A 12,739-nucleotide genomic window follows, 5' to 3' on the forward strand; every position below is an offset into this window, starting at 1 on the left:
CACACACACACACACACACACACACACAAATTTGCTTTTTGGAGGGCAGTTGGGGTTGACTTGTCCAAAGTCACATGGCTAGTAAGTATGTCAAGTGTCTGAGGTAGGATTTGAACTCAGGTCCTCCTGACTCCAGGGCCGGTGCTCTATTTACTGTGCCACCTAGCCACCTCAAGGTCTATAATTTCTAAGGTCTATAAATCTATGGTAGTGTGAATTGATCAGTTGAGTTCCTGTAATCTACTGGGACACTTTCCCAGATCCAGACATGGGCTCTGGTTCTGTCCCGACATGTCTGAGATAACACAGCAGCTCCTTGTTGGTCCATGAGACTGTGGGACTATGACTGAACCCCTCCAAGCCCAAACGCACCCTACAGATAATGATATTTCAAGGATGTGGACCCCTAATTGACCTTACCAACTCCCCTCTAGTGCTCTCCTCTCAGTTAAATATTTTCTACCCCAGCAAAGTGTGTACCTCAGAATGGGCAGAGAACATGTCCAGCCTCCTGTCCTGTCTGACAAAGGTCGATGCCTTATCATTTTATCAAATGGACTCCTCAATCAACCCCTCCTTCCATCTACATTTCATAGCCGGGAGTCACTACAAGCCACAATAAGGCCACTGAGGCAGATTTTAATAGAAATTATAATGTCAGCAATTTGAAGTTACTATTGGTAGGTCAAAAAGGTGGCCTTTAGAAGAGTCTTTGAAAATCGTTAGCTCAAGACATCCTCTTCATCTTTAAATGTCGAATTAGCTCCTTCCACCTTTATTAACAGCACAGCCTCTCAGCCCAGGTAACTCCATCTCCCTCTCCCTCCTCCCTCCCCAGGTCAGACCTCTGGTCCTGTGCCAGCCTCAGTTACTTTGAATCTCTTCACCAATATCTTCTCTAAAATAGTAAGATAGAACAAAGGAGGAGAGGTGTGTGTGTGTGTGTGTGTGTGTGTGTGTGTGTGTGTGTAACAATAGGATAGATACAGAATTTTTACTCGACCTTCTGCCTGGTTTTCACTGGGCTCTGATGGAGGGAATGTGTGTCAGGTTTGTTAAACCTCCTTGAGGGTGAGGCCAGGGCTCATTAAGAACATCTTCCATAGCCAGAGCACTTAACGGTTTATAAAGTGCTTTTTACCCAACAGTCCCTTGGGGGCACATGGATGTCTACCTCCCATTTGGCAGAGGAAGAAAGAGTCTGACGAGGCAGCTTGCCTACAATCATGTCTAGGAATTAGTGGAATGAGCTGCCTCACTGTAGTCCAGATCTCCTGACTCTAAGTTCAGAGATCTTTCCCCTGCACCCATGCACAGAGATCAAGTGACCAATAGTGGGTGAGGAGAAAAGACTTCACTGAGAAGTTTCATTGGTCGATTCTTTATTTTTTTAAAAGCAATCGGGGTTAAGTAACTTGCTCAAGGTTACACGGTCAGTTATTTCTGGGTGTGGTGCTAAGTATCTGAGCCCAGATTTGATCCCCAGGTCATCCCAACACTGGAGCTGGTGCTCTTACTCGCTGAGCCACCTGGCTGCCCCTAAGCAATTGGGGTTAAGTAACTTGCTCAAGGTTACACAGCCAGGTGTTTCTGGGTGGGTGCTAAGTGTCTGAGCCCGGGATTCGATCCCCAGGTCATCCTGACTCTGGAGCCGGTGCTCTTACTCTCTGTGCTACCTAGCCACCCCCCATTGGTCGATTCTTAAAAGGGTCGATTCTTCTTCTGTAAGATTGCACAGGCAACCATATTTTCAGAAGGTTGTTTTCTAGTTCCAAAAGAGCTTGGACCCTTCTAAAAGGGATCGGGAAAGAAAACTGCTCTGGGGGCTAGATACCTCTCACCACTGGCAATGGGATTCAGAGCCTATGCTATCTAGAAATGGCATTCATCTTTTGCGGTTGTGAAGGAAAGTCATTCATGTCCGTATCTACATTATAATCTGTTATTGCTTGTCATTGTGCAAGCATGGGTCTACTCAGCAGCCCCCCTGCCCCCGTTTCTCCCCTCCACATCCCTCTCTACCCCCCTCCCCATTCCCATCCCCCCCACATCAAGACCTTTTGTATTTGTGCCACCCCCTGCCCTGCACCTCCTTCTCCCCTTCCCTCAACAGATTGTAAGTTCCTTGAGGACAGAGACTGTGTTGTTTCCATTCCCATTCTTAGTGCACTGAATGCATGTTAATTAAGCTGGATATACTCTCAAGAAGATTGGCTTCCCAAGTTCTCCAAAAGCATCCCCAGAGCCCATCCCCTTGGCTTTCTTTTGCTCCACAAAATCCCTCTTCTGCTGCCTTACAGTGTCCTAGAGGTGACCCTGCCCAGGGAACAGCAGCTCTGGCAGGCCCTCCAAGCAGATGAGCTCATCCTACTCCTCCCCTGGCAGCTGGCCTTTGGTGGGAGAGGGAAGGTTCTCTGCATTGTGTCTGTGCATCCTCACAATAGCCCGGTGGTGAGGTGCTGTGGTCCCTTCCACTTTACAGATAAAGACATTAAGGCTCAGAGAGATAGAAAGTGCAGGAGGCAGGATTTGAACCTGTTTTCTTGACTCAAAGTCCTGGGTTCTATCTCCTGAGCTCCTCAGCCTTCTTCTAGTGTGGGCTCAGGGTGTCTTAGTCTCCCAAAGCTGGCCCGGACAAAGGAAGAAGTTGAGCAGGGGGACACTGACCACCAGGCGACAGTATCTCTCTCTGTCTCTTTCCATCTATCTTCCTATCTCTGTATCTACCATGGTGGCCTATGTATGCCCACTCATGCATTAAGGATGAGCTTGCTTCTTGTTCCTTGGGTCACCAGAAATTCTTGCCTCGATGACCAAGAAGGACTTTATTCTGAAAGCACATTTTGCTTCTGGTCAGCCAGGCTGGCCAACAACACCTGAGCACCTTGCTCACCTCCGCTGCTTCTTCTAGCCTCATTAGGAGCCACTGGCAAAGGGGAGATGGGGCCGAGTGGAATCCCTCCAGTCCAGAGGGGAGGGGCAGGCAGGACACTGTCCTTACCTCTGAGCAGTAAACAGCAGGAGAGTCCTTGAAAAAGCCAAGCCACCCTCCTATTATTTTGTGTTACCTCCCCACTGCAGTTAACCTAGTTTATGGAGATTTTGGAGTCCCGTAAGCAAAGCTCATTTGGGGGGGGGGGGGGGGGGGGGGGGGCAGCAGAGATGGAGGTTGTGTGTGTGTGTATGTGTGTGTGAGTGTGTAGGTTATTTCCCATTAATTAAAAAAAAGAACAAAATGAGAACAAAAGACATAATTAAAGAAATGGTTGATGCTTACCATGTTTTAGTAGCCTTTCCATTTATTGTTTTCTTTGTGGTTAAAAAAAGGAGCTGTTTTTAATAAGATGTTGCTGGCTTTTATTGTTTGATTGACCTGATTTAATGGAGAGCAGCCTGGCATGGGCTCACAGTAGGGATGGCTTGGAAGTATATTAAGGGAGATGTATCAAATTGGCAGTTTCCTCAAGTATTTTTAGCTCCTTGAGATGTGAGGCAGAGCGGCATCCCAACGTCCCGTCTTCCCTGTCTGCCTTGTCACTTGGGTGGCAGGGACAGCCAAGCGGGCTTTGTAGTGGGCTCATTAATTAAACATCTGAAGGTCAGTGCATGCTACGGTAACCTTTTTGATCAGTTTGGGGAGAAGAGGGAATTTGAAAAGGCCTTGCAGAAATAAGGTGTATTGATAGTTGAGGTTCTCCACAAGCACATCTCTGCTGAGCTCGCCACTCTAAATTGGCTTCCTTCCAGTTTGGTGTGTCCACAGCAAATATCGAGAAAGCCCTCAGTGCCTTTGACACCAGCAAGAGAGGATACGTGTCTTTGAATTACTTAAAGATTGTTGTTGACAACTTTATATTCCCATTACCAAAAGGGATTTTTCTGCAGCTACTGAAAAGGTAAGTTTTCCCGGGCAACATTTTACAATGTTAACCAAGTGCTTGGAGAAAGGAGATGGGCCACGCAGGCTGGGAAACAGGTGGTCCACCCAGGCTGCACGGGCACCCACAAAGTGGTATGGGCTAGGCCCTCTCTGGTAAGACCTGCACAGGAGGAGCAGACAGAGAAGGGCTGCACTCTGCAGCAGGGGAGGGAGTTCGTACATGGGTGAGGTCCCTGATTCAGCCTCATGGGGGCAGCCAGTGAGCTGAGTCACAGGCACAGGCAGAGCATGGTCTGACACGCAAGGAGAAGCTGGGCAGCAAGGAGGGGGTGGTGGTGGGCTCTTTAGGGAATCTCAGTGGAGCCTTGAGCTTGCCACTCCCAGATCTCAGAATACAGCACAAGGCTCTAATGGATCAAAATAGTTTCAAGGATCATTTGAAGGATCAAGGAACAGAGGCCAGGGTCAGAACTAGGAACAATCCAGGGAAGTACCAGAGATAAGACTTTGGCTTGGTGGCAGGAAGGATTTCATAGCAATTACAGCTCCCCAGAGTGGAAGGGGCTGCCTCAGGAGCTAGTGAGCTCCTCATCCCCGAAGGTATCCAAGCAGAAGATGTTTCTTTGCTGGGGAGGCTGCACTTGCAAGGGGACTTCTTACTTAAATTAAGAGTTGGATTGAATGACCCGAGGGCTTTTTTGGCTCCAGGCTTACACGGGGGAACCAGGGCTTTTCACTGAAGCCCATGGAACCCAATCTGGGTTTACAGAAGTCCACAGAATCCCTGTTTGTCACAGAGCAGAAGGCTGTGCATCTTATTTGAGAACAGTGCCCAAAACCAAGCCATGGTTTGTCTCCCATTGCTCTGACATTCCTTGTTCTAAGGCCCCTTCCAGCTTTGACATCCTCTGTTCTAAATTCTCTCCCAGCCCTGACATTCCTGTTCTAAGGCCCCCCCTCAGCTCTGACGTCCCCTGTTCTAAGTTCTCTCCCAGCTCTGACATTCCCTGTTCTAAGTTCCCTCCCAGCTTTGACATCCTCTGTTCTAAGTTCTCTCCTAGGTCTTACATTCCCTGTTCTAAGTTCTCTCCCAGCTCTGACATTCCTTGTTCTAAGTTTCCTCCCAGCTTTGGCATCCCCTGTTTTAAGGCCCTCCCCAGCTCTGACATCCCCTGTTCTAAGGCCCCTCTCAGCTCTGACATCCCCTGTTCTAAGTTCTCTCTCAGCTCTGAGTTCTAAGTCCAGCCCATCTCAGAGCAGAAATCCCCCCTTCAGTCACTACCAGGAGCATAGCAACAGCAGTAACACCATCATCATGATAATGGTGTCCCTGACAAGTGGCTATCCAATTCTCACTTGTTCTTTAATTGATGGGGAGCTCACCACCTTCCAGCACAGCCTCTCCCACTTTAGGACAGCTCTGTTTGTTAGGGAAGATCTGGGGCTGGGAGGTTTGCCCCCACCAGCTGCTCATTCCAGTGTTGGAAGGCAGAGCTCCCATTGCCCTGCAGGCCTCCATAGAGGACATGCAGTTGTTGGTGACTTGGACTGCTCTCCTCCATGAGCTGCAATGCAGCTCTCCTTGCACATGGCCCCAGAATCCCCTCCCAGGAGGGCAGCCTCTAAACACTTCCACAGCAGGAATCTATTGCCAGCTTCTCCAAGGGGGTGGTGAGACAGTGTTTTCAGTGGACCAACGGATAAGAGAGTGCTGTCTGGAATGTGGAGAAGGAAAGACCTCCAGGGCGACAAATTGTGTCCGGGAGCAGCCACATGGATGGACGCAACCAGCAGCCTCCCCATCGCTGCTGTGCAGGCCCAGCAGCAATCTGACTTTGCAAGGGGGGAGGTGAAGGAAATGAATAAGCATGTATTAAGTGCCTACTATGTTCCAGGCATGGTTCTAGACACCAGCATGACGGAGATAAGATCACAAAAAGAAATTCAGTAGGAACACACGTCAGGTCTTGCTGAATTCACAAGCACAGAGGAAAAAGATCTGGGAGTCTTAGTAAGCTGCAGGCTCACTATGTCATGTGACATGGCAGCCAGAAAACCTGTTGCAGTCTTGGGTAGATCCCTCTTAACTGAGGGATGTTGATTCTGGGCTGAGGAGTCGATGATGTCATCTCCCTCTCCTCCCCCCAGACTTGGTCTGGAGTCTTGTGTTTATACCACAGTACAGGATACAGCTTATACGCTGGAAAGTGCTGAGAGGGGAAGGGTCTCACACCGAGCAGAGAAGGGTCACGTCCATGCCATAGGAGGACTTGTTGAATTAAATGGGAATTTTAAAGCCTGGACTGAGGAAAGGAGGGTAGGGGGAGCAAAGGACCGTTGACTGAGAACCAGAAGGAACATGAAAGTCACCTTTAGATAGCTCCAGACCTGTCCTCTAATTAGGGTTTAGCTTTGGCCCCAGAACAGAGAGCTTGGCACGAAGATGAAAAGCTAGAGAGGGTAAGACTGGAGTCTTAAGGAAAAGCTTACAAAGATGAGTGCTTTCTCTAAATGGAATGGGATTCTCAGGAAGGCAGTGAGTTCTCCATCTTCCGGGGACTTTGGGTGGCCACGATAATGGCAGGAAGGGTGCCCTCCCCAGGACACATTGGGGGAGGCCACGGGCATCTCTTCCCGCCAGCTCCCAGAGCCTCTGGTTCTGTGGCAGGGACTTGGAAGCCTTGTCATCCCAGGTGCTCCTTCCTCTCTTGCTCAGTCCCCATGAGCTACACACTGTTGGGATTTAATTTCCTCAAGGTCTCACCTGGCTGTTCTGTTCATTTGGGACTCAGATGGAAGCCTCCTCCAGACTGCTGCCGCCACCCTGCTGCCTTCCTGAACACTGAATTCAGGGGGCCTAGAATAGAGATAAACCTGTTTAAAACAGCATTTCTATTTTACTTGACCCAGATTAGGATTTAAAACCACCGGTAAGATTGCTTGGAAGCAATTTTTAAGAAAATGTCAGGACTGTACCTTAGTTGACAACGGATACACGATTCCCATGAGGAAAAAGAAAAGGTATGTTGTATTATGGGCTCCCTTTTATCAACTGAATTTGATTAAAACACTGGAATATTAAGGGAAGTCATATGTGGGTGGAATTCCATTGGTGGTCATTTGAGGGATGGCAGATGGGATCTCACTGAAAGGACTTTAATCATATATACAGACATGGGGCTATTCTGGGCTAATAACTCCCATTTTTAAAGCCCTTTATGACTGCAAAGCCTTCACATTGTGACCTCTGACCTGATTCTCAAAAGAACCCAGGGAGGTAGGGAGGGCAAAGACTTTTATGTCCATTTTTCAGATGAGGAAACACAGGGGAATGAGGTGCCTTGAACTCCAAGGCCACTTGGACAATAACGAGAGAGCTGGGACCCCAGGATGGGGTTCCTTAATCTAGCATCCGAAGTCCTCCCTTTGCACCAGGCTTTCCCGAGCAAGTGGACCTCACCCAATTAAAATGAATAATAGATAGATAGATAGATAGATAGATAGATAGATAGATAGATAGATAGATAGATAGATAGATAAATTACGGGCATTTCTAGTGATCTTTGAAGTCTGCAGAGCACTTTACAAATATTATCTAATTGGACCCTTTTATTATCCCCTTTATACAGATGAGGAAAAGTGTGGATGGGTTTTCCCAGGGTCTTTTGAACTCAGGTTTTTCTGCCTCTCGGCAAAGTGCTTGGCCAAAGCCCACCCACTTCAGTCTCATCCTAGGGCAGTTAATCTGCCCACTTTTGGAACTCCTCCCAGTGAATAAGTGGATGTAAGCTGGGGCATCCCACCCCTAGACCTAGCCCATGAACCTGGAGCTAAGCACAGGACAGGCTCCAGATACAAAGGCCAGTGGGAGCTGTCCTGCAGATCTCAGGGGAGAAGTGCCCACATCTGAAGGTTTCCGAGGCAGGGATAGATGGCCTTGTCCCCGGCTCTCAGGGCTCAGTGACAGAGCAGGAGTTCAGGCTGCCTCTTTAATGCCATTTCCATGGGTAAAACCATGTCTGCTTTTGACACCAAGTGTTTGGCAATGCCAAGGACTTTGGGGGGAGATGGAGAGGGGTCGAGCCCCCATTGGCACCAGGTCATCCGTCAGACCCATGTGCCGATGGCCTCCCCGTATTAGAGTGTAAACATCTCCAGGGCAGGGCCTATTCCATGCTTTTGGCTTTATGCCTCCCCCATCTGACACTGTACCCGGCACAGGCTCCATCAGTCATTCAACTAACATTTATGGACCAGATGCTGAGGATGCAAAAGGAAAGCACTTAATAGTGACTTTTTAATTTCATTTCACTAAGTGCAGGAAAGACAATAAGCTGAATTACATTCTCCTGTTGCTGTCTATTTTAATTTCAGAGTTATGTTCAGGTCTCATGTCAATATTGTAATATACAGGCCATCGAGGGGCACAGAGCGTTAGAGTCAGGAAAGCTTGAGTTCAAATGCAGCCTTAGATCCTGCTGGTTGTGTGATCCTGGGCAAGTCACTTGATCTCTGCCTGCACCAATTTTACCATCTGTGAACTGGGTTTGATAAAAATGCCCTAACCTCTCAAAGGCCATTGAGAGGATCAAATGAGATAAATTTGTAAAGGGCTTTGTGAACTCAACAGTGCTGTAGAAATGCTGACTATGACATGGTCGCAATCAACATACATGAACACGAGTGCAGGCACATATGTGTTGGCATGTTTGCATGTTTGTATGCATAAAGGCACACTCCCTGTGTGTGGCCACCTTCTGGAAAGCTCTTCCACTTGCTCTGGGTATGACCTTGAGGAATGAAGCCATTCCTTCAGTGCCCATCAGGCTTCTGCTTAGGGACACAGTGGAGGAGGGGCCTTAGAGGCATTTCTGATCTGATGGTTGATCTGTCTGGTGGCTGCTGCATGGCCCTGGGTCCTGGCTGCTGGGCAGAGGATCAGGGATAAGAAGGGATGCTTCTGGGAGCAATGGGACCTTGCCAACGTTCCTGGCCCAAGCTCTGACCCTGGACTGGGGTACCCGGGGCAAAGGGGATTGTGGCTGGCTGCCGAGCTCTGAGGAGGGTCCTGATGATGTCTCTAGGCTTAGGGCAGGGCGAGGCTGGGTGTGCCAGGGACAGGAAGACCTTCCCTCCTTTTGTTCTTCCCCCAGAATGTGTGGAGCAGAGCCTGTCTTCAAAGAGAACATTATCATGAAGCTTTGCAGGCATGTGGATGACAGCCTTTTTGCCTTGAAGAAGGCCTTCCATGTGATTAACCCGGTAAGACGACTGGGGTAAGATTGAGGTTGGGGCCCTGGGGGTTCTGGGCTGGGTCAGCCACCCAGAGGGACTGACAGAAACCGCCCTGACCTATCCTCAAACAAGGAGGGGCATCCCAGACTGGGGGTGGGGATGGGGTGGGGGGCTCTGCAGAAGGATCAATCCGACCCCCTCCTCTCACAGATGTGGCTCAGAAGGGTTCGGTGAATCCCCCAAGGTTACACTCTCTTCTGCCTTGATGTCTCTTTTTAAAAGGCTGGGTTTGGGGGTTAGTTTAAAAAAGAAAAAGGAGAAGCAGTGAGTCTGTGGTTTGTTAGCTATATAAGCTTGGCCTCTCAGCCTCAGTTTTGCTATCTATAAAATGGGCATAATACATGCCCTTCTGATTTGGTGGGGCTGTTCTGAGACCTGGCTCTGTGGACACACATTAAGCCCCCATCACAGTACCTGGCACCAATAAATGCTCCTGAATTAATTGGTTCATTTGCATCATTAAGGTACTAAGGAGCAGTGTGGTACAGTGGCTAGAGTACCAAGTCACAATTCCACCTTAGACATCCATGTGACCACGGATAAGTCAGTTAATCTGAGTCTCAGTTCTGGGAAATAGACTAATGATGCCTGTGGTGCCTCTGGCACCTTGGGGGTTGTGAGGTCTGCTTTGAGACTTTGGGCTTTGGGAACAAGTGCTATCAAGAGAGCTGTCATTGCCAGCTATGGCTGTTCTTGGGCTTGAGGAACATGCCCATGGTTATGGCTCACTTGTGGATTAAAGCCCCAGTGAGCAGAGGACAGGAAGCTGCAAGGAATCCAATGGAAGGGGGCACTCTTTGGACATGACTTGGGGGAGCTCTGACAGCATCGTCTGCTGGAAAAATCTTTTCCATGTGGCTGGCCTCATCATAACCCTTCCAGGCAGTAAGAGAAGGGGGGGAAATATATGAGCTTGAGGAGACCCTGGTGTGGAAGGAGGTGGGATGACTGAGCCTAGAACCCAGGGACTAAAGGAAGAGGAGGATTGGGGCAGGATGGGATGGGTGGCTGAGCCCAGGATCTAGAGGTCCTTAGGTTGGTACTTCCATCCCTTGAGAGCAAAGATGGCAGTTTCATGATGCCATGAAGGCAGGCGGCTTTGGTACGTTTTATGTGTAGAGTAAATTTACTTAGATGGGCCTTAGAAGGGCATGCTGAATGCAACACACCTTTCTGGGAAATTAAGTTCCTCCTTTAAAATAAATTAGGTTCTTTGATCAAGGAGAACAATATATTAACAATAATGAATAGCTGACATTTATAGGGCATTTTTGGTTACAAAACAGTTTCTATTAAAGTAAACATTAAGAAACCTCTATGTTCAAGACACCTTTCTATGTGCCAGCAATACAAGGACCTAACAAAACAATCCTTGTCATCAAGGGCCCTAATTCACTGGGATTGTGCCACGGGGACATAGAAAAATGAGTAAGAAGGTCTGAAGGGGGAGGAGCTCATTGAGGCTTGAAGGAAGGGGAGAGGAGCAGGGGAGAGCTTGGTTTTGTGATTTCCTTCTTCTCGCCCTGGAGGTGGAAAGGAGCAAAGTGGGCAGATGATGGGTGGTGATGGAGGTTGGGGTTTGACGAGGCATACTTGGGGAGAAGACATGGACCAAGGGCTCCAGGGTAGAGAGAAGCATGAAACCAGGGTAGACAGGGAAGATGGTGCTGAGGGGTGGAGGGACTGGAGGCCACTGTGAAGATCAGGACCAGTTTAGGAGGAGGCAGGCCCTGGGAAATAGAGAAAGATAGCGTATTACCGTTTGACGAGGGAATTTCCGAGTCCAGAAATGTGGATGGGGATACTGTGGGTGAGGGTAGGAGGGGGTAGGGAAAAGCAGCTCATGGGAGCTAAGTAGACTGAGGAGCTGTCAGGGACTTCTGAGGCCAACTAGTTCAATTCTCTCATTTTACAAATGAGGAGACTGAGGCAGAAGGGCTGAAATGACTTGCCCAGGGTCACACAGCTAGTCAGTGTCTAAGGCCGGATTTGAACTCAGGTCTGACTCCAGGCTCTCTGCAGTGCACCAGGCTCACGACCTTTCTCCTATTTCCCTCCCTCAGTACTATCCCTCTTTACCAAGTCTTCTCCACACTAATCATGGCCAGTTTCTTCTCCTGCCCCTCCTCTGACATCTCTTCCAGTCCCTTGACCGACCTGGATCTTTCTGCCTTCTCTTTCCCCAAATTGCTGCATGTTTACTTATAACCATACTTTCCACTGGAACTCCTCACAGTTTGTCCTGCTCGCATCATTATGCTCGTTTCACAGAGGTAAGAAAGCAGAGACCCCACAAGGATGGGGCGGGGTCTGGGTCCCCCATCCTCTGCTCTCCCACGGGCATCGGCCGGCCAGACCAAAGCTGCGATGGTTCTTTCATGCTGATCTCCGTTTCTCTCCCTTTTCTCCCCCACACTGGTACCCGAGTCAGAAACAGGACGGGAAGATCACGGGGAAAGAACTGCGGCACGTCCTGAACAGTGCCCTCTGTAAAGTCAGCGACGTAGAGCACAAGGAGCTCATGCAGATCCTGGACCCGGCAGGCTCGGGCTACGTCAACTACATCACCTTCTTGTACCTTCTCGAAGAGGAGTGCTCCTCGGTTAGTGCAAGGAGCGTGGCGAGGGTCAGGAGGGGCGCGGCGAGGGTCCGGGAGCCGTCCAACGTTCTGCACCGCGATCCAAGGGAAAGATCAGTGAAATGACCTGGGTTTTGGAGCGTTCCGCGGACCTGCAGGCCTGGAGTCCATCTGCAGCCCACCGAAGCTTCCTGAGTGTCTCTGGGCACGGGACAGAGTGGAGCTTCCTCCTAGGCGTCCACGGCGTGTGTGTGTGCGTGTGTGTGTGTGTGTGTGTGTGTGTGTGTGTGTGTGTGTACACGCGCGTGTGGCCTCTCTCCTAGCATAAGGTCGTGTGACGTCCAAGTGCTCTGGGTGAGCGGCACTAAGCAGACCCGGGTCAGCTGGGCGGGGGCGATGGAAATGGGGTAGGCACTGGCACCAGGCCTGACGAAGATGGACGGTCCAGGGGACAAACGGTTAATGCCTTCCCTTTCCCCACCGCCCTGTCCTTATTTACTCTTCTGTGCGATACATCTCCCGAGTGGCCCAGGGGCTCCTCGAGGGCAGAGACTGCCTCATTTTTGCTTCTCTATCCCCAGCGCTTGGCACGGTGCCTTGCACACAGTAGCTGCTGAATAAATGTTTGTTGGCTTGAGCTGGATTTACCCTGGGGAAGGGCAGATTCGGGAGATCATGTTGGAGGCTTGGGCATAGAATCGGTCCCAGGGGACAGAGGGGGAGCAGCAGGCGGGCGCTGCAGAGAGGCAGGGTCAGGCCTGAGGGAATGTGGAAGGGGCTGCCGCAGGTGAAGGTGAATGCATTGTCATTGTGGACACCCCACCCGATGCCAGCTGGCCACTTGCTGGGAGTCCTCACCAGGTGGCTTATCCAGCATTTCCAGGGATTCCAGGTTTACAAAGTACTTTCCTCACAACCTTCTGAGAGATGCAAGGATTATTATTTCCATTTTATAGTTGAGGAAATAGAGATTCAAGATGGTTAAG

General features: G+C 49.7%; 1 protein-coding gene across 1 annotated transcript in view; it reads left to right on the forward strand.

Annotated features, from left to right (window-relative positions):
* The window catches only part of EFCAB6 (EF-hand calcium binding domain 6), a 195,544-nt gene that overhangs the window by 79,385 nt on the left and 103,420 nt on the right, over nucleotides 1-12,739 (forward strand). Inside the window, exons 10-13 of the mRNA XM_069102833.1 lie at nucleotides 3,748-3,896; nucleotides 6,791-6,901; nucleotides 9,034-9,142; nucleotides 11,607-11,777. Of these exons, the coding sequence (XP_068958934.1) occupies nucleotides 3,748-3,896; nucleotides 6,791-6,901; nucleotides 9,034-9,142; nucleotides 11,607-11,777 (540 nt within the window). The remainder of the gene's footprint in view (nucleotides 1-3,747; nucleotides 3,897-6,790; nucleotides 6,902-9,033; nucleotides 9,143-11,606; nucleotides 11,778-12,739) is intronic.

The sequence above is a fragment of the Petaurus breviceps genome, unplaced genomic scaffold (assembly GCF_028583685.1).
Source record: "Petaurus breviceps papuanus isolate PSGF00001 unplaced genomic scaffold, PetGlider_PUasm1.0 558, whole genome shotgun sequence".
Taxonomy (NCBI): Eukaryota; Metazoa; Chordata; class Mammalia; order Diprotodontia; family Petauridae; genus Petaurus; species Petaurus breviceps.